Consider the following 21,629-nt stretch of genomic DNA (forward strand, 5'->3'; position numbering starts at 1 on the left):
TAAAAATATCTTACACTAGCGCGAAATTAAGACTTTGATGTTTATGTTGACACTGTCTAGATCATCCCCTATCTCTCATCTAGTGCACTGTGAGTCATTCACCAACCATGTGTTAACAAGTGGCCGATGCCGCTTCAGCAGCTCTGATAATGAAGGGGGCGGGACTCTTCCCATTCTAAAGCAGATTTGATTTGACGAGAACTTTGACAAGAGGCTGAAAGGGATATTTAAGAGATAAAACAAAATTTCCCCAAGATGTACTCCTCCTCAACTTATCCTGACTGAATATGAAGAATAAGGCAGCTGGAGTTATAACACCTTAATCTTTAGCTTTGTCTGTGAAACAGGGCGTATCACAAGTGTAATATCAACTGTAAATGTAAGTGATATTTGCAATAAAAATCTCAAAGTTGTGCAACTCAAAACTTTGCATTGTGTTTGTGGCCACTGGTCAACTTAGCAGCATGAAAAACACTACATTGAATCACTGATAAGCGTCAAATTCCTGTCAGAGCTCCACTTTGGTGGTATTTGTTGAGAATCCCTCGCGTCTGGTTGTTCCATCCCAGTGTGGCACCAATTCGCTTGCAAAAACCTTTACTCATTCAGTTCCCCTGTGGTGCATGCTCTAAAGAAACAGCTCAACACACACCAGTTCAGCAGTTATATGACTAACCAATAACTGACTATGTCTTGTGTCTAAAATAATATATCTTGTTCATTCTCTCCTTTGCTTACTGCAGCATTAATCCTCTAGTAGCATGGCCTTGTAACTAACAGTGTTGTTTAGCATGTGGACAACATGTTTAAAGGTCTCTTACTTTGGAGAAAAGCGTCTGCCAAATGAATCAATGCACAAGTATATGGCACAAAATTCACCAATTCCTTCTTTCTAGGTTTTCTTTCTCAGACGGGATTCAGAAGTGGCTTCTAAAACAAATCTGAGCCTGTTTTATGGTCAGCTGGGACTGGTGAAGCAGTCAAGATACAAGACAGGCCAATTTCACAAGAATTGGAAATCACATGTTGTGGCGTAAGGTTAGTGTCAGGTTTGGCAGAGACGAAGCAGACAGAATGGTAAGGTTTTATGTTTTAATTTGCAGAATGGATCGGTACAGCGAAACAGGTGAATGACCAGTAAGATGAAATAACAGATGACAACTTATCAGTAGTGTAACCAAGTCTCTCTCTCTCTCTTTATCTTGCAGATGATGATGAAATTCCTTGGCAGACGGGATGAAGATAGGCATCGCAGGTAGGAATGCAGGTAAGTATGGTAGTGAGTCTGTGTCATGTGTAGAGGAGATCAGACAATGAGTGAATGTTGGTCTCTGGTATAAATGGGTGCACTGCTGATGAGGTCCAGGTGATAGTTATTAGTAATCGGGTGACAATGAGCGTGTGAATGACTGAGTGGGCGGAGTGAGGGAATGAGTGGAGGGAGATGGTGATGGAATCCTGACATTACCCCCCCTCCCGAGGCGGCTCTTGACGGCTGGGAAGAAGAGAGATTTAGCCGGCGACGAGGTCGACCACGACCCCTGGGAGCTGGGCGGTCAGGATGGTCAGCATGTAACTGGGAGAGTATAGCAGGATCTAGGATATCATCACGGAGTACCCAAGAACGTTCCTCTGGACCGTAGTCCTCCCAGTCCACCAGATACTCCAGACGGGGACTTCGCCGACGTTGAGTGACGGAATTTTGGGCGTATTCAGCCCAGGGGAGGTATCGGTTCCAGCTGTCTTGGTACTGGTGGCAATAAGTCCGCAGATAACGTCCAATCTCCTGAATCTTCCGCTCAGTCTGGCCGTTAGTCTGCGGATGATATCCTGATGAGAGGCTGACAGTGACCCCGAGGAGCTTGAAGAAGGCGTGCCACACCCGGGAGATGAATTGGGGTCCCCTGTCCGAAACAATGTCTTCTGGAATGCCGAAGTTTCTGAATATGTGATGAAACAATGCTTCAGCAGTTTCTAAAGCTGTGGGTAAACCAGGTAAAGGTATCAGCTTGCAGACTTTGGAAAATCTATCCACCACAACGAGCACACAGGTAAATCCACCGGATCTAGGAAGGTCAGTCATGAAGTCCACTCCGATGTGTGACCAAGGGCATCTGGGGATAGGTAGAGGCACAAGTTTACCCTCAGGTAGTTTTCTGGGCGTGTTTGATATGGCGCAGACTGAGCAGCCACGGACAAATCTGGCGACATCCTCGGAAATAGACGGCCACCAGTACCGCTGACTGAGGAGCGAGAGGGTACATTTGCTACCTGGATGTCCAGAGCCCGAAGTTGTGTGAGCAGAGTCCAGAAGGGGAGAACGAAGATGTTGAGGTACGAAAGTACGCCCCTCTGGACCTCCGGGCGGAGCAGGATGGCGAGAATTTTCTTGAGAGATTTGCTGATCGATGTCCCAGAGAATGGGGCTGAGGATTAAGGTTGGAGGGAGGATGGTTTCAGTACTGATGTCCTCCGAAGATGAATAGAGTCTGGAAAGAGCGTCAGCCTTGCAATTCTTATTTCCTGGACGGTAAGTAACAACGAAATTGAATCGAGTGAAGAAAAGTGCCCAGTGGTTTTCCCTGGATGGTTTGTATAAGGAGGTCTTGGGAGTTACGATGTTTGCGGATGTTCAATTTTTGGAGAAGCTGGGTGGAGATGAAATTCCCCGCCGAACCGGAGTCAATAAGGGCTTGTGCTGAGACACAAATGCGAGAGGTTAATATATGCACAGTGGTGCGATTTAAGGCTTCCACTTTAGGAGAGACTTGAATAGTGCCTACCGCAAGGCATGGAGGTCGAATAGGGCAAGTGCTGAGAAGATGATTATCAGAGGCACAATAGAGACATAGTTTATGAAGAATTCGTCGTTGACGCTCTGAAGCTGGGAGATGGGCGGAGCCAAGATCCATAGGCTCTGGTGCTGGAGGAGAGACTGATGGAAGCGAGGGCGGAGGACATACAGTGGGAATCGGAGAGGCACAGGCTGATAATCTTTGCGAAACTCTAATGGATTTTTGAATTCATTTCTCAATCCCCAGACTGTCATCATAAACCACCATCAATTGACGAATGTTAAAATTCAAACCATGACGATAGGCTGTGATCAATGCTGTCTCATTTCATCCACTGGATCCCGCTAAGGTACGGAATCGTAAGGAGAATGTACTCACGGAAGATTTGCCCTGACGAAGATTGTATAGTTGATCATGAACTGACAGATCGGCAGCAGCTTGACCGAAAACTTCTTTGAAATGTTGTATGAAGGCGGAAAGGGATTGGACGACTTCTGAATTTGAGTTCCACAGCGACTGTGCCCACTGAAGTGCTTGCTCAGACAATAGTGAGATGATAAAAGCCACACGAGCTGAATCGTTAGCGAATAACTGTTCTTGCATGGAGAAATACAAAGATACCTGAAGAAGAAACCCACTGCAGTCCTCCGCCTCACCGGAGAATGTAGCTGGTCGGGCCATGGGACACGCTGAGGCAGTGAACGAAGCAGCAGGCGTTTGAGGAAGTGAACCTGAAGAGGTTGGTTGATGAGAGGTTGTTGGATTAACCGGTGAATTCGCCGCGGATTCCGAAGGATTCTGCATGGTGGTCTGATCTTCTGTCAGGTTTGGCAGAGACGAAGCAGACAGAATGGTAAGTTTATATGTTTTAATTTGCAGAATGGATCGGTACAGCGAAACAGGTGAATGACCAGTAAAATGAAATTACAGATGACAATTTATCAGTAGTGTAACCAAGTCTCTCTCTCTCTCTTTATCTTGCAGATGATGATGATGATGATGATGATGATGATGATGATGATGATGATGATGATGATGATGATGATGATGATGATGATGATGATGATGAAATTCCTTGGCAGACGGGATGAGGATAGGCTGAGAAGATCGGGATCGCAGGTAGGAATGCAGGCAAGTATGGTAGTGAGTCTGTGTCATGTGTAGACGAGATCAGACAATGAGTGAATGTTGGTCTCTGGTATACATGGGTGCTCTGCTGATGAGGTCCAGGTGATAGTGATTAGTAATCGGGTGACAATGAGCGTGTGAATGACTGAGTGGGCGGAGTGAGGGAATGAGTGGAGTGAGATGGTGATGGAATCCTGACAGTTAGTCTGCGCACAATCTGACTAGTAAACCCAATCCCTAATAATCACAACCTAATAAATCATCAAAACCTTTGTGTTGGCAATCTTACAGAGACTGTGTCTGTTCCCACAATAGTGAGGTCAACTAATAGGTTAAGATAAGGACCTAGTAAATATCTGATCACCATCAAAACGCTAAAAAATCTAAATCAACTATTTTTATAGTTATGGCTACTAAACATTAGACGGCTTTCACCTAAGGCAGTCATCGTACATGAAATGATATCAGATCATAAATTTGACATACTGCTCAACTGAATGATCCCAGTGGTCTGAACCAGTCTGCTGTTATAAGCATGAAGCATGTTTATTCGCTGGTGGAGGTATACATTACATTTACATTCAGGCATTTGGCAGACACTTTTATCCAAAGTGACTTACATTGCTTTATCTTAACATTTATACATAGGTATGTGCAATCCCCTGGGATCAAACCCACAACCTTGACCCCAAAGAAATGGGCCCTGTTTTAACAATCTAAGTGCATGATCTGAAGCGCCAGATTTTTTATCTTTATGTCCACAATAATAATCTTAAACATTGTAATCCTTTTATTTATAATTTATATCCTGTAGCTCAGTGATAAGAGCATTGCGTTAAAAACGCAAGGTTGTGGGTTCGATCTCAGGGGATTGCAAATACCTATGTAAAATGTATAGGACAAAGCAATGTAAGTTGCTTACATAAATGTATAAATGTAAATATTATACAACAGTTGTCTCTGGTTCTCGAATCTGATTAGCTGACAGCCATGCGATATTCCCCGTTTCACCACTTGTATCCCTCCTCCTCCAGCAGTAAGACAAGTCTGGCTGAAAGTGCAAGTAACTGAAAGTAAACAGTAAACACATGCACATTTGCATGAGCTTTTCGAGAATGGTTTAAAAAACTGATAACGCTGGATACTCGGGTCTCCAGATGCGCTTATCATTTCATGAATCGTCATGTCAAAATGCTACTTTAAAAAGCGCAAAATAATTGACAAGTACAGCAGTGCAATGGGAATAACTCATTCTCCGTGAGTTTCCTCTTACAGTCTCTCTCTTTCATTCACACACACACAGCCTCTGCCTCCTAATGTCCCACTAATAACTTCACTGAAGCAGACAGCACACAATTAAAAAAAGTGATTGGAATGTGCATGTCATTAGCAGAGTGTACGCTCGTTCTATAGGCCCATATTATCAACGCGCTCTTTAAAATACCAAAACTATATATATTATGTCATTGTCTGTGGTGCAGTCTATGTCAGTTGCCTCAAAACAGCAACGTACCAGCAATCCACTAGACCAGAGCTGCACACACATGGGTGAACAGATGAGGGCGAGTGTGTGTAAGAGGCAAGACACAAGATTCTTCCCTGCTGTTTTATCAATCACAAGCTTTTTAACAAGGAAGGGTCAAAAAACAAATGACGAATGAAGATGCAACAAATCCAGTCAATAGACTGCATGGTCCAGGTGTATTAAAAGCAATAGGAGTTTTAGTTCATTTAATTATTGGTAAATGTTCAAACTAAGATGAACTCGGATAAACTATCTAGTAACTAATCTAGTAACCAATGTTAACTAATGAACCTTATTGAAGAGTGTTACCAAAATCTAACAGCCACAGTATTAACAGCTCCTGATGAGCTCTTCTGTTGGGCCATCGCATTCATGCGTTCAACGGACACGTCTGGACACGTAACTACATTGCTCAACGCTGCAAAACTCAATAGAAATATTTGAAAACAAAAAGATAATACAGCAAAGACAGATAGTCCAGTATGTTTCATAGATAATGTACGCTTGTGTGGCTACATGTCAATTCTTCAATTGATGAAAGATGGTTCCAAATCTTTAAAGCCATTTTGCCCCAGGCCATCTGAGATCCCTTTCATGAGAAGAACAATAAAGAAGATTTTTAAGTAAATCCACAGCTTTATATAATTGATGTAAGCAGGGTCCAATGTTACAGAACGTTTCTTATCTTAGGTTCTTAACTTAAGATATGACAATAAACTTTTAATGAAGAATTTTTCCCAAATTTGTATTACAGAAGAAAATCTTAACTCGAGCTGCTGATGGGGTCAACAAAATAGAAAAACAAAACCGGCAAGCTTTTAAGTTAAGTGCCCCGGAAATAGAAACTTGAATAAGTTTGGTAGAAATGGCAGAGCCGATGCTATTTGGTAAGTTTTTTACCTTCGCTCACTCATGAAGACAAACACAGGGAGTGGGCAAGAGTTCCAGGAAATGTGTCTGTGGTGTCCGGCATTAACCCTACAGCTGGAGCTGTGAAGATAGACTTTACCACACTTCCAAGCGAATAAAAAAAGAAAGAGATGAAGAAAACGAGAGCGGGGAAACACGAATGATGGGTGTCATTGAGAAAGTGTCCCATACAGGTTAAGTAAAAACAGGTTGTTTTGTGACTTCTTCATTTAAGGTACTGCATTAGGCATTAGGCACTATAACCGCAAATGCTCTGTGACGCTCTGCTGGCCTGTGTAATGCTGCTTGAAGTTCCTGTGCTAACTGTAATGTCATGTTGTGCGGCATTTTGTAGTTACTGATGTGTTTTGTCATCAACACATCTTTAGGGTCCTCCAAGAGTCTTTCTTCCATTAAACATCTCCGTTCTTCATTTTCAATGATTAATAAATGTAATACCATTGTTGTACAGCGCGATTGTGAGCATTTCTGTCTGTTTTTAAATGATTTTCGAGTTAAGGCAGGTGTAGGGTGGTCCTTAAGTTAAGACCCTTCTGTAATACCCCGTTCCTTTATGTAGTTAGGATAAGGTTATGCACTTAGGAAGTTCTGTTCTGTAATAGCTTTTGTCCTAAATGAGGTCCTAACTGAAATGACCATGGTTATCAAACATGTAGGATAAGATTTTCAAGTTAGGATCCTTCTGTAATACAGCCCAATTTCTAAGAGATTCAAAAGCACATTTCCAACACAGGTGTGATCCCGTATTGACATCTTTTGAAGAGAATCGATTGTTCAGTGCAGTAAATGATGAGCAGTCATCTTCTGATCGTAAACCAGCTTCTGCTGAGTTTAGTGCCACCTCTAGAACTGGAGTGTTGAGCGACTTCCTGACGCAAATGACATATCTTAAGATCTGAACACGCGTCCTCCCTCTGCATTGTATACAAACCCTGCCCGCTCATGTTTGAGATGAATCGTATGTCATATAACCGATCGCACAGAAAGTGCGATCAGGATGTTGAAGAGAACAGAAGCTGTAGATCAGGTGGATCCAGTGCTGCTCCTGGAGATCTACTGTCCTGCAGTGTTCACTTCAACTCTAATCTAACACACCTGAACAACTAATCAAGATATTAAGGATTACTAGACAAATTAAAGACAGGTGTTTTTGAACAGGGTTAGAGTCGAACTGTCTCTCCAGGAGCAGGACTGGGCACCGCTTCTGTAGAATTCATGCTCATAATGTTATCAGTGACCTTCAGTTTATTGCAAATAAAAATCTATTCGCTTCCCAAGATGTCAATATGTCACCAGGACCTGTGGGGATCACGCTTGCGTTGGATGTATGTGCTTTTGGAACTCATAAACTAGCACAACTAGGAATGAACAGGAAATGGTGCGGCACCGAGATGCTAAAGCCGCAATGTGGCGTCACGCCGTGGCAAACGGGATATAGTACAAACACTGAGGTGACAAAAACCCCATGAAACAGTTATGAAAGCTGAATTGTAAACATTGCATGTGGTCCCTCACAATCTTGTTTACATCTTTTTCAAATTCAATACATTGGCGTCTAGTCTGAATACCTTTTAGGAGGTGCGTCACGTTGACTCTCTGTCTTGCTTTCATTGGGTTTGTTGTGAGCAGCAGAATCTTTCTTCGGTCTGCGCTCTGACTTCCCTGGTGAATCTCCACTGGTGCCGTTATCCTTCTAAATGTCAGAATAGAAATGTTTCCTACAGTTGTAAACTCCATGTTTTGATTACCAGTAACAGAGAAATAAATAGGTTGGACCTTAGAATCAAATTGATGTCTTGGGCCAAAACATCATACCTTGAGTCCAGTCTGTGGCCCAAACATCATCTTCTGTGAGGACTCCTTTGGTTCATCATTCAGATTTCTGTAATTTCAACATAAGTTTATTTATGGATATAATACAAATGACACGAGAAGCCGTAAAAAAATGGAGGCATTTATCAAATCTCCTCAAAACGAGTTGAGTACTTCTTTGAAGTGTCTTGCCTGGTTTCCTTGTGTTTCTCAGATTCTGTTTTCTTCTTGCCAGAACGAGTAGACTGCTGCTTCTGACTCTGCTCAAGCTTGACTGGTGAATGTCCACTGGAGATCTGATTCTTCTGTTCTTCAGCATCCGTCTCTCTTTGACTGCCTGTGCTGCTCTTCATGTTTGCTTTCTGATCGACTGGAGTTTGTGCTCCTGTGGTTGTACTCGTCTGGCCTTTATTCTCACGGTCAACTTTCTCAGTTGGCTGATCTGGTGGTGGACAAGCTTTGGCAGTGCAGGTACTGCTCAGCTCTTGAGTCAATCCAGGCTCTGCACAACTCTCCACAGACTGACCTTTAGCAGCATCTAAAGATGAAGCGCTTACGTTCCCAGTGCTTTCCTTCTCTGCTTTGCTCAAATGAGAGGAGGATTCAGCTGACTTCTGCATGACCTGTGCAGTGCAGCTGGAGTCATCACTGTCAGACGACTGACCTTCATCCATTTTCTCATCTTTACCAGTCAGAGATATGTCAGAGGTCAGAGAAGAAGGGCCCACTGTAATACCTGCTTTTTTCTTCTTTTTCTTTCTTTTCTGTACAAGCAGAATAAATAAAAATATTATAAATCATCAACAACAGAATTTAATGATAAGAATAAGAAATAACCCTTCGATTGTTAAATTAGATTTTCACGTCCAACACCTTTTTTTGGGGGGTAAGGTTGGTATCTTCATTTGGACGCTTTGGAGATATACTGGCATTCTGGTCACCCAGCATTTCTGACTGCAGTCCCACATCACTCATTTCTGCTTCCATGCCACATGGAATGTTTGCCGAAGATTGAGACTCGACTTGTGACATGGCTGATCAACAAAAAAAGGTCAATAATGAAAATGCTAAGTATTTTCCAGACTGTAAAACATGTCATATTGGGTTGTAGCACCTAAAATATGCTGCAACTTATACTCCAAAGTGACTAAAAGCAGCACATATAATAGGCCACAAGCATTCACATCCACTATTTAACAGCTTATTTATCTCTGACATCAGACACATTGCAGTTAAGTATATATTTGCGTGCATTTTGAAGTTGTGCTTGTTAAAATTTTTACAGATGTTTCTTCTGACATGTTAGCGCGCCTCTGATGCACATGCACACAGACACGTGTTCACAGCACACGTATAGAAGGTCTCTATATCAAATGACATGAAACATATTGATGATACATTTTTCAGCTGTATCGCCCAGCCCTGATTCTTATTATTTTCAATATACTTTACCTGAAGCAGTTTTTTCACTATTTTATAGTCTTGGATAAGTTATTAATCAACAACAACAATAGTGCATTATTATTTTTGGAGCAATTTAAGATTTAAAACACTCACACTTATGCTGAAAAGGGACAAAATTCTCCATGTCATAAAAATATTCTAAGGTATATAGATATTTTTTCACCAGAATCAGTTCTTATTTGCCAACCAAACAATCGTACATTTTCAGAGATTTGACCCTTTAAATCCTAGTTTGTTTACATAATAGATAGATGAGTAATAGATGGGAAACACGTGTGTCCCTTCGCGATATCATTCAGGGCAGGGTAGAAATCATAATAAAGGACCCCTTTAAAGCTACAACACGTCTTTCTTTTTTGATCATTCTTTAACAGTAATAAACAAGAATAAATAAAGGGATAAAACTTGGATATTACTGTAAGAAATGAAAGAACAAACATCAGAGACCATAGAGAGAAATGTGCTGCATGAAGCCTGGAGCTCCTACCTGTTGCCGTCTCACTGGACTCTGATGACATCTTAAAGCCGCACTCACTGCAGAATTTAGGAAACTTTTCCAAAGGCACGTGATTGCATTGAAGACACTTCATTCTGAGGTGATGTCTGCAAAGAGTCCATCAGTATGAGTTACTCAATTTTTAACTCGCATGATTTCTGAGAATTACGTTTGCTTTCAGTTTCCATTTGCTTGAATGGGGCTCGAGATTTTAAAGGAAAAGTTCATCTAAAAAAATCAAATCTTTTTTACTCACCCACATAACGTTCATCACGGTTTAAGACCTCCTAGAGTCTTAGGAACACAAATAAAGATATTTATGTGACTTAATGGATAGGGACTGACCGATTATCGGTCTGGTTGGTTACCGACGTCGATATTTAGCATTTTTATGATTATGGACATCGGTCATTTTCAAAGCTGATTTGCGGATAAATTGATTTATTTGTGAAACGCACTATTTGGCTGTAATGCTGTCGTACCATACTCCCCCAGCCCAGAGCAATGCCGCCCACCCGCCCATCTGATTGGCTGAGTCTGACCACTCAACGCAGAAGGCTGAAGACACTGAAAGGATTGCACTCTTGCAAACGTTTGCTAGTTTGATATGTATGAAAGTTAAGACAGGTCGAGTTTCTCAATTTGTGATGACATCCTTGTACAAATATGTTGATTTTACTTCGCATTTGCTGCACATGTGCAGTGGCCCAGTCCTAGGACCCAGTCCTAAAAAAGGAGGAAAGGTTTACATTCCCTAAAAAAAATCACCACTCCAATGATAAAGGGTTGGAGAACATTCTTTCTGAGCAGTATTGTTTCTTCTGTCCTCACGGTTTACCATGATGTTCCATCCGCTCGCAGCTCAATTGAACTATTCTGGACCTTGACAACAGATTTAACCATGATGTCTTTCAAGAGGCCTAGAAATCTCTAGGATGACACCTAAACATCTTTATTTGTGTTTCAAACATGTTAAATGTCACATGGGTGAGTAAGAAATAACACAATTTTGAGATGATCTTTTCCTTTAAAGCCCAGAAACTGCATTCATCCATCACAAAAGTAGTCCAGTGGGTCAATAAAGACCTTCTAAAGCTAGATAGCGAGTGGATATTTTGAATACATCTCAGATTCCATTCCTCAGGTAAGGGTCAGATAGACCTAGGATGAGTATATCATGGAATAATTTGAAACAACTGGATTTCTCATATTCCCACCTCAAACTCAAAGACATGTATACGGGTTTTGAACAACTAGAGAGTGAGTAATGTTTAGGTGAACTTTCCCTTTAAGTCATGCTCAAGATGCTTCCAGTGATTTTATAAATAAATTAATTTCCACACACAGAAACAACATTATGAAATCAGTTGTTTGGCAAATGGTTCCTTTAGTAAATAAATATGGCGTCCTGTACCAGCATTATCTCCAAATACAGTTTTATTGTGTAGAACTGTGGTTTAAACTACCATATATCAACTGTGCACAAAAGAGTAGCAGAAGTTTCCCTCCACTTCAAGCACTAAAACATACAAAGCACATTTAACATATTCAAATAGAAATAAGCGAATAAAAGAAGACAACCCACTACTGTTCATCTGCACGCTGCCAATAGAGGCCGCTGTCGCGCAATTTATTCAATTCAAAATGAAACTTAACTGCGTCCAATGTCTTATCATTGATCATTATTCATTTATAGACATGACCAACTGAATCATTGAGGGCAGACACACGTATGTGTATACATATAAATATAGAACAATATTTATATATGACATACCATGTCTTTAACATAATGTATTATTAACCATCCTGGTCACATGACGTTTCTGAATTGCGAACCTGTATCTCACAAGTCACAACCAGCTTCATATTTATAAAACATACAAACCGCGTCTCGCATTTATCGATAGCTCAACGATCGCGATCTGTGCATAATAACACAGTATTATTATATCTGTACATTTGCAAAACATACAGCCCAAAACAAACACGACAACACAATGACAATCAAGCTAACCATTGTTTAGCTCAGACAAGTTTACTTTAAGGAAGAAATAGACTGTGAGTGTCATTTTAACTGTAGAGATGATTTGATGTGTGATATTAATGCCCAATTTAGCAGAACTCGCTGTCAGACATATTTCTCCAGTGACGTGCTAAAGCTAAACAAACACGGAACACAACAGCAAGTGGACGGTGTCTTACCTACAGAAGTGCAGGTGTGTGTGTTGTCACAAATGAACATACATGTCAAGGCATGTCATCGTGTATTTGACACTCGGCTGCTCTGATCCGATCACGCTTATATCATGAGCTCCACAAACATGATGCGACCGAGGAAGAGCAATAGAGCTCGCGCATTTCTCTCAACTTTCGTTTCGTGAAAAGTGGGCGTGAGTTTAGGGTGCGTCTGAAATGTAATAAGCTACTTAAGATAAACTACTTTCATGACATGGAGCCGATAAAGGAAATCACAGACTGCTATATGTGTCCCTTTACTGCTTATTATCATTAACGCGACGTCAAACCGTAGGCGATATAAGTTACGGGGCTGAAGGTTCCATGATTTTATTCACCTGTAAACACCATATGGCACAAAAATACTCTTTCCTAAACATGCACTTTTCCATCTGCACGTGGATCTTCTGCTGATCTTGGACACGATCGCGGGCAGCAGAGCAAATTTGATTTGGTGATCATTTGATCTCATATTTGATGCTTTTCAGAATGTTGTAGATTTAAGCAGTGAATGCGAATTGTTAAAAGGACTTTAGATATTTTGAGATAAATGTCTTTTGTTAATGGTTTTCAGTTCTGTTGAAGTAAATGAATGCAACAACTTTTCAATAACAGAATAATATCTAAAAGTATGGTGATTGGGGTAAAAAGCACCCCTGCTGTTGGAGTTACAGTAGTCTCGCGCAGCCATGACCTCTCTGACGCGCGGAAGTTGACAAAAGTAAAGGGAATGCAGAGAGAGGGAGCCAACGTTTATGGCAAGCCTAGAGGGTCACAATTACGCCATAGATTAAACGCGTTTGTATCGGAACGCCGTTTTTGACAGCGTTTTAAACAGTACTTGCGCCGCAAAATACGGCGTCGCGATTCCAAACGCCGTAAAAAACGCGCGAAAAGCCGTTCATAACGGCATATTTGACGGTGTTTTAAGGCGGCCGAAAAGCGCCGCTTTGGTTGCACAGAGCGCGCGTCATTTACGGCGTTTCGTCTGTTGTATAATGAGCCCCTCCCACTGATTTCCAAAGCCAGTAAATTTGAACCGTTGTCAACCAATCCCCGATGAACTGAGCCAGACCAGAACAATTTACCACTGATCATTTCACAGGATTGTATTATGTGCGCAGTGTTTACTAACATTAAACACATTATTGCTTGCTTTCTGAAGAAAATATTCATTGTTTTGGTAATCTAAGGTTTCACAACGTCGTCAACAATTATATAAAGGCCAACCAATCCTATTGTATGTATTTTGCTTATTACATAGGCTATAGCACGTATTGTCTACATAAAATGTAAAAAAGCAATCGGTTGAAATATTGCATAAAATTATCATTGTACTATAAATAATTCCTGGTACAAGCCGTGTCAGATAAAGTAAAAGGTAAAGTGCCTTCCTTTTGTAAAATTGTTGTGGTCATGTAGCCTACTTAGTAGCACCATCGACTCGTGATCTGTATTATGGTCGTTTTTCGGTCAGAGGCCCGCTCAGATCACCGGTCACTTTTTACGTTGTTGGCCTTGATCTATTTATCTGTATCCCCGGGTAGTTTTTAGATTTATATTTCAGTACTTAATGCATGGCCAGTATGAAAAGAGAGTCTGGAATGAGAGATCTTATTATAAAACTGATCTGCACTTGATTTTTGCTGCTGAACTCACACATCAGTGGACTTTCATGCTAAAAACAGGACGAACGAACAGTAATAGATGTTGCATTTACGGATTTAGCAGACACCTTTATCCAAAGCAACTTACACGGGCCTTTTAGTCTATGCATGTCTTTTATCAGTAACCCAGGTGATTTTGGTTTCCATATTACAAAAATTGATTGACTATAAGGATGCGCAATAATGTTACGCAATGATTGTTATGTAACAAGCATGGACTTATTTATTCAATATAGCTAACATAGCCAAATGCCTTGCCGTTTACCTCCGTGAAGAGGCTGACGCTATATCGTGTTTGCAAAGAAGCATACAATGAACAGCTACATATATGGATATAGGATTCAGGCCCAGTGACCCACCCATGCAGCCAAGCATATGCGAGAACGTAGCAAAATTGAGTCGGGATGCGCGCATTTAGCTACAGTAAATTGTCGGTTTGCACAAAGATGGTTGTTAAGCCTACGGATCCCTTTGCTCCGAATATTAGCCAATATTTAACGTGATTACATATACACTGCTATCATAATAACATAATTAAAAAGCATATCATACATATTAACGCACATATTTATTCTAGGCTTAATAAAGTTTATTACTGCAAAAGCTGCATATGCTATGTCTGTCAGGTTTTGGCAGAGACGAAACAGACAGAATGGTAAGTTTATAAGTTTAATTTGCAGAATGGATCGGTACAACGAAATAGGTGAATATCCGGTAATATGACAAAACAGATGGAAACTTATCCATAGTGTAACCAAGTCTCTCTCTTTATCTTGCTGATAAAGCTGATGATGAATTCCTTTGCAGGCGGGAAGAAGATTCGCTGAGAAGATCGGGATAGTAGGTAGGAATACAGGTACGTATGGTATAGAGTCTGTGTCATGTGTAGACAAGATCAGACAATGAGTGAATGTTGGTCTGTGGTATAAATGGGTGCACTGCTGATGAGGTCCAGGTGATAGTGATTAGTAATCGGGTGACAATGAGCGTGTGAATGACTGAGTGGGCGGAGTGAGGGAATGAGTGGAGTGAGATGGTGATGGAATCCTGACATTACCCCCCCTCCCGAGGCGGCTCTTGACGGCTGGGAAGAAGAGAGATTTTGCCGGCGACGAAGTCGCCCACGACCCCTGGGAGCTGGGCGGTCAGGATGGTCAGCATGGAACTGGGAGAGTAAAGCAGGATCTACTCAACTCAACTTTATTTATATAGCGCTTTTTACAATTTTCATTGTTACAAAGCAGCTGTACATGAGACACATTTAATACAAGTAAGAATTCTAAAGCAGCCCCCCCGGCCAGGCAGATAGTGCAAAACAATATGCAAACGGTGGTGAGGAACCCAAAACTCCCATCGAGAAAAAAACCCTCAGGGGAACCCAGGCCCAACCAGGGGATTCAAGTTCCCCTCTGGCAAAAGCTGCTGCCTCTGCACAAGCTCAACAGTGCTTGCACAACAAGGCTTAATAAAAATATAAAAATTAAGGAGTTAAGATTATCATTAACAATCTAATAGCATTTGAAATGTTGTAGGAAAAACAAAGTTGTCGCGTCCTTTATCCAGCTCTATCCTCTTAGCACTTGTCAGGTCACCGCTTCCCATTCTCAGCTCTGCCATCAGGTCTGGGCATGAACTGCATCCTGCGGTAACCTTGGAACAAAGAGACAAGACTGGCTGAGAGTAGAGTACTGTTCTGCACTCTTTGATGCAACAAGTACATCATTTGTTGTTGGATGTGTTCCTGGTTCCGGTTGATCTAAATAATGCAGCCTAAATCCTCTGAGGATTAATATTATGGAGGTGTAGTGTATGCAAGATTTAAAAAGATGAGTCTTTAGTCTAGATTTAAGATGACAGAGTGTGTCTGCCTCCCGGACCGTGCAGGGAAGAATATTCCAAAGTTTAGGCGCTAGATAAGAAAAGGATCTACCACCTGCACTTGATTTTGAAATTCTAGGTATTACCAACTGACAGGACCCCTTAGAGCGTAATGTACGTGGAGGTCTGTAATACAATAGAAGTTCATTCAAATACTGCGGCGCTAGACCATGTAGGGCTTTATAGGTAATAAGCAAGATCTTAAAGTTAATGCGATGCTTTATAGGTAACCAGTGCAAGGTTGACAGAACCGGGGTTATATGCTCATACTTTTTTGTACGTGTAAGAACTCGAGCTGCCGCGTTTTGAACCAGTTGCAGTTTTTGTAATAGGCCCGCAGGGCAACCACCTAGAAGTGCATTACAGTAATCTAGTCTTGATGTCATGAATGCATGAATTAATTTCTCTGCATCTGACAGTGACAGCATATGACGTAATTTAGATATATTCTTAAAATGGAAAAATGCAATTTTACAGGTGTTTGCGACATGGCTTTCAAATGAGAGAGTACTGTCGAATACAACGCCAAGATTCTTAGCTGATGACGAGGATTTTATGGAGCATCCGTCAATCGTTAAGCAGTATTCTTGGTTGTTACGCATAGCAGTTTTCGGTCCAGTAAGTAACACTTCTGTTTTGTCCGAGTTTAGTAGTAAAAAATTGTTACTCATCCACATTTTTAAGTCAACTATGCAATCCTTTATTCGATGAAACTGCTGGGTTTCATGAGGCATCGAGGAAATATAAAGTTGAGTATCATCAGCATAACAGTGAAAGCTAATTCCGTGTCGCTTTATTATATCTCCTAGAGGTAGCATGTATAATGCGAAGAGCAGGGGTCCCAAGACTGAGCCCTGTGGTACACCGTACTGGACTTGTGATTTGCGGGCCACCTCATTGTTTATTGCTACAAATTGAAAACGGTCGGATAAATAAGACTTAAACCATTTCAATGCTATTCCGTTAATGCCGACGTAATTTTCGAGTCTATGTAGAAGTATGCTGTGGTCAATGGTGTCAAATGCAGCACTGAGGTCTAGCAGCACCAATAACGAAATACAGCCACGGTCAGACGCTAAAAGCAGATCATTTGTAACTCTGATCAAAGCAGTCTCTGTACTGTGACATGCTCGAAATCCAGACTGGAATTCATCATTAATGTCATTCCTTTGGAGGAAGGAGCATAATTGAGTTGAAACTACTTTTTCCAGAACTTTAGATATAAAAGGTAAATTCGATATAGGCCTGTAATTCCCTAGTTCTTTTTGGGATCGAGTTTGGTTTTTTTTAAAAGAGGCCTTATAACAGCCACCTTAAATGCTTTAGGCACATGTCCTAATGTCAGAGATGAGTTATTAATACTGAGAAGAGGATCTATAATTTCTGGGAGCATTTCTTTCAGTAGTTTTGTAGGTATAGGGTCTAGCATGCATGTTGTTGATTTAGATGATCCAATGATTTTAGACAGTTCATCGTGATTGTAGGAGCCGCATTTGAGTTTGTTTTTGGTTCCATAATTTACTTATAGTTGTCTTTTCTATTGCTTTTGGGTTGTACACCTTCCAAAAAGCCAGGGGGCGCGCCACCCTATAAGTTGGAGCAGGTAGCACATGATAGGGGAGAAGAAGTGCCAGCAGATACGTCTTTGACCTCGGCCTGGATCTGCGATACCGGAAAGCTTGGCTTATAGGAGAAAGCGCTACAAAGGAATATTTAAAGACATTTGAAACAGTTGTCATTTTTTTGTTTAGTCTTTTACTCTATCTATTTTACAATAAACACCCGCAACATCCAACTACAAACACTCTTGGATTTTCTTGGATTTGGGCTGTGAGTCTGACCCTGCATTTGCATTCTTTTTTTAGAGTCTGAGTGTGTTCATTATACCACGGTGTTGGGCTGCCATTTTTAATTTTCTTTAAACGCAGAGGAGACATTTAAACTATGTCTAATATTTCCGAGAAAGTAGAGTTAAAATTTTCAATAGTAGTGTCAAAATCGTCAACGATTTTACTCATGCTAGATATTTTAGACCATTCAGGCAGATTATCGAGAAACGCAACTTTGGTAGTTGAAGTAATCGTTCTACCATTTTTCTAACAAGGAGTTTGATTTGCAGCCGTAGGCCATTGAAGCAAACATAATATCACATAATGATCCGAAATATCTTCATTCTGCTGAACGATTTTAACATCGTCCACATTTATACCATAAGAAAGTATTAAATCTAAAGTATGATTACGAAGGTGAGTGGGTCCTGACACACGTTGACTAACGCCCATGGAGTTAAGAGTGTCTTTGAAAGCCAGTCCCAAGGCATCTGTATCATTGTCTACTAGGGTGACCACCTGCTAATAAGCCGAAGGGGGGACAAGGGGTATGTTTCTGAGGGACAATGTGGGACACTGCCTGGCGCGGCGGTGCCCCCACCCCCCGGACAGACTCACTAGTGGTTTACCCATTTCTAGCACATACCACCTTACATGGTATATTAATAATGCCCTATTCCCCTAAACATGTGTAATTGCTGATGTATGCTCTTGAATAGGCCAGCCAATGTATATTTTTTTAAATAAAGATTCACAATATTTTGAACATTCAATGAATTGACAAATGGACTTCCACTTACGATTTACTTTAGCTATTTTATTTTCCCAGTCTTTCTTGTACCCACACCTTCTCTTTTTAATTAATGGCTCAGACCAGTGGCGTTGCTAGGCCCTTTTTAGGGGAGCTAAAGCCCCCCTAAAGTTCTAGCTCAGCCCCCCTAAAATATTGTGTGTAATGTAATCTGTACAAGAATTCGAGATCGCTTTATAGCCCCCTTTAAAACTCTTATTATGAAAACGGCGTTAGGCTGCGTTATTTAGCGCATTCTTCAGTTCACACAGTAGCACATTGGAGTTAACGTCATTAGCAGAGTAACTTTACAAGGTGTGTTCATTAACATGACATCTGCATTTTTGCCATTCTTTGTTATAAATGCATCTTAATATGATGTGGAAGCGATACAAGACCCTTTTCCCTTCCACTGTTTAAAAGTTTTATGTGCGTTCACCTCTCGTTAACTATTTGTTAACGTTACCTCAAGCGAAATGAAAGCACCATAAGTTATTTTTACTAAATAATGATTCAGCAGTTGATTGTGACATTTATTTTATGGATTTGTGGCTGTTGTTGTCACTTTGAAATATAAATGTTGCAGATTGACCGATTAATGTGATATTCATTTGAATAACGATAACTTGTATTTATGATTTTCTGCATATTCTTTCTTAATTATTTATTTTAGTAACGTATACAATATATGGTGATTAGAGTGTGTCTCTCTCTCTATATATATATCCTCATTGGAGACTGAGCCCCCCTAATATTGAAAACCTAGAATCGGCCCTGGCTCAGACTCTCTTTCTCCATTTTTCAAATTGGAGCGCGCATCTAAAAGTTCCTTCTAAGTGTGTGCATGTGCGCGCGCTGTCATGACAACAACAACGGAACAACCTAGTCAGCAGTTCAACTGAGGGGTGGGTGTGGCAACAGTAGCGTGCTGAACTGTCAAGTAATGTTCGTTTGGCTGCCTGGGGCTCGAGGATATAGAGCGACCAACTTTTTTTTGAGCAAGCATTGATTATGCGTGACAGGGTCTCAATTTGCGGGATGCATGAATTGGGCTTCAAACGCTGTGCGCGCACGCGCTACGCGGGACGGGTGGTCACCCTATTGTCTACATGGATATTAAAGTCACCGACCACAAGGACTCTATCTGCGGCCAGTACTAGTTCTGATAAGAACCACCAAAATCTTTAATAAAATCTGTGTGGTGACCTGGAGGCCTATATACAATAGCTAGAATAAATTTAAAAAATGTTTTGTCCTTAGTATTAGGTGTCGATACGTGAAGTACCATGACTTCAAAAGAATTGTATTTAAAATTAGACTTCTGAGAGGTAATAAAATAATTATTGTAAAGTGCAGCGACACCTCCCCCTCTACCTTTTAGACGAGGCTCCTGTTTATAGTAATAATCTTGGGGAACGGATTCATTTGGAGTAATATAATCATCTGGCTTTAGCCATGTTTCTGTCAAACAAAGCATGTCTATTTTATGATCGGTTATCAAATCGTTAACAAAAAGTGCTTTATTTGAGAGAGATCTAATATTAAGCAATCCGAGTCGTAACAGTTGATTATCTGTATTTTGTTCATGTTTGATTTGTTTAACGTTTATTAAATTACTTTCAAGAGGTTTACACAATATCTTATGTTTGCTAATCCGGGGGACAGACACAGTCTCTATTTTATGTTGTTTGTAAAAAGGGATTATTACATGTTGTATATTTTGTGTATTCTGTAACGCGAGACGGCAAGCAGACAGTTGGTTAAGCCATTCTGTCTCCTTCCTGACCTGGGCCCTAGGTAGTCAGACTTTAGCATTATTAAGACTGTGTGCCAAATTTCTAGAGAGGAGGAAAACCGCGTCCCAAGAGGGATGGAGACCATCTCGTTTCAACAGGTCAGGTCTGCCCTCAAAACTCTTCCAGTTATTTATAAAATCTATATTATTCTGCAGGCACCACTCAGACAAACAGCCATTTAGTGATGATAATCTGCTATAAATCTCATCACCACGGTAAGCAGTAAGGGGGCCAGAGAATATTACAGTGTCTGACATCGTGCTCGCGAGCTCACACACCTCTTTAATATTATCTTTAGTGATCTCCGATTGACGGAGTCTAACATCATTTGTGCCGACATGAATAACAATCTTACTGTATTTACGATTAGCCTTAGCCAGCACATTTAAATTTGACTTGATGTCAGGCGCTCTGGCTCCCGGTAAACATTTGACTATGGTGGCTGGTGTCTCTATGTTAACGTTCCGGACAATAGAATCACCGATCACTAGGGCACTTTCAGCAGGTTTCTCAGTCGGTGCGTCACTGAGCGGGGCAAACCTGTTCGAGACTTTAATCGGAACGGTTGAGTGATGTTTTGTCCTGCGACTATGCCGTCTCACCGTTACAAAGCTTCCCTGCTGCAGGGGATTTTCAACCGGAACCGAGCTGTGTGCGTTAACATTGCTCGCATCCGAAGTGTTTTCTACGGTCCTTACACTCTTACTATCCTCAAATAAAGATGGGATGCGAGACTCTAATTGTAAGATCTTCTCCGTCAGCCTAACTACTTCCCTGCATTTATCACATGTAAAACCCTCGCCGCTGACAGAGAAGGCTAAACTAAACATATGACATGAGGTGCAAGTAACAACAATAGGAATAGAAGCCATAACTCACCGGGTATGAAGAGCAATCCTAACTTAGCAAGGTTGCTTGATGAGTCTTAGTATATAGGCTTAAAAAGAGAAACAGTTAGCACACAAGACAAATATGGGGAGATGATATTCCACAATGTAAACAGAAGGCAAGCTAACACGCTAATTTGCTAGCGGCGTTACGTTTCAATTAATATAGGTTTAGAATATAAAGTTATAAATAATTCGGCAACGACAGTGATAGGTAACGATAGTAAAATACACTAATAATAAGACCAAGAACAAATGTGAGGTGAAGCAAGTGTCAGAGGATACAAACTAGCCGCCGGCAGCGATGCAATCAGGAACCGGAAAAAACCCATGTAAACCTCACTTTCCGGCCTCAAGGACTCTCTAGCGACAGACGCTAGAGACTGCGGTCTTT

At 41.0% G+C, this 21,629-nt stretch overlaps 1 protein-coding gene across 1 annotated transcript in view; it reads right to left on the minus strand.

Moving 5' to 3' along the window:
* The window catches only part of LOC130408403 (E3 ubiquitin-protein ligase rnf213-alpha-like), a 71,618-nt gene extending 58,785 nt beyond the window's left edge, over positions 1-12,833 (minus strand). Inside the window, exons 1-6 of the mRNA XM_056731908.1 lie at positions 12,356-12,833; positions 10,142-10,257; positions 9,064-9,224; positions 8,383-8,954; positions 8,194-8,260; positions 7,947-8,071 (exon numbers count right to left, since the gene is read on the minus strand). Coding sequence (XP_056587886.1) covers positions 7,947-8,071; positions 8,194-8,260; positions 8,383-8,954; positions 9,064-9,224; positions 10,142-10,244 — 1,028 coding nt within the window. The 5' untranslated portion in view covers positions 10,245-10,257; positions 12,356-12,833. The remainder of the gene's footprint in view (positions 1-7,946; positions 8,072-8,193; positions 8,261-8,382; positions 8,955-9,063; positions 9,225-10,141; positions 10,258-12,355) is intronic.
* Positions 12,834-21,629: the final 8,796 nt, after the last annotated feature.

Source organism: Triplophysa dalaica, chromosome 19 (assembly GCF_015846415.1).
Source record: "Triplophysa dalaica isolate WHDGS20190420 chromosome 19, ASM1584641v1, whole genome shotgun sequence".
Classification (NCBI taxonomy): Eukaryota; Metazoa; Chordata; class Actinopteri; order Cypriniformes; family Nemacheilidae; genus Triplophysa; species Triplophysa dalaica.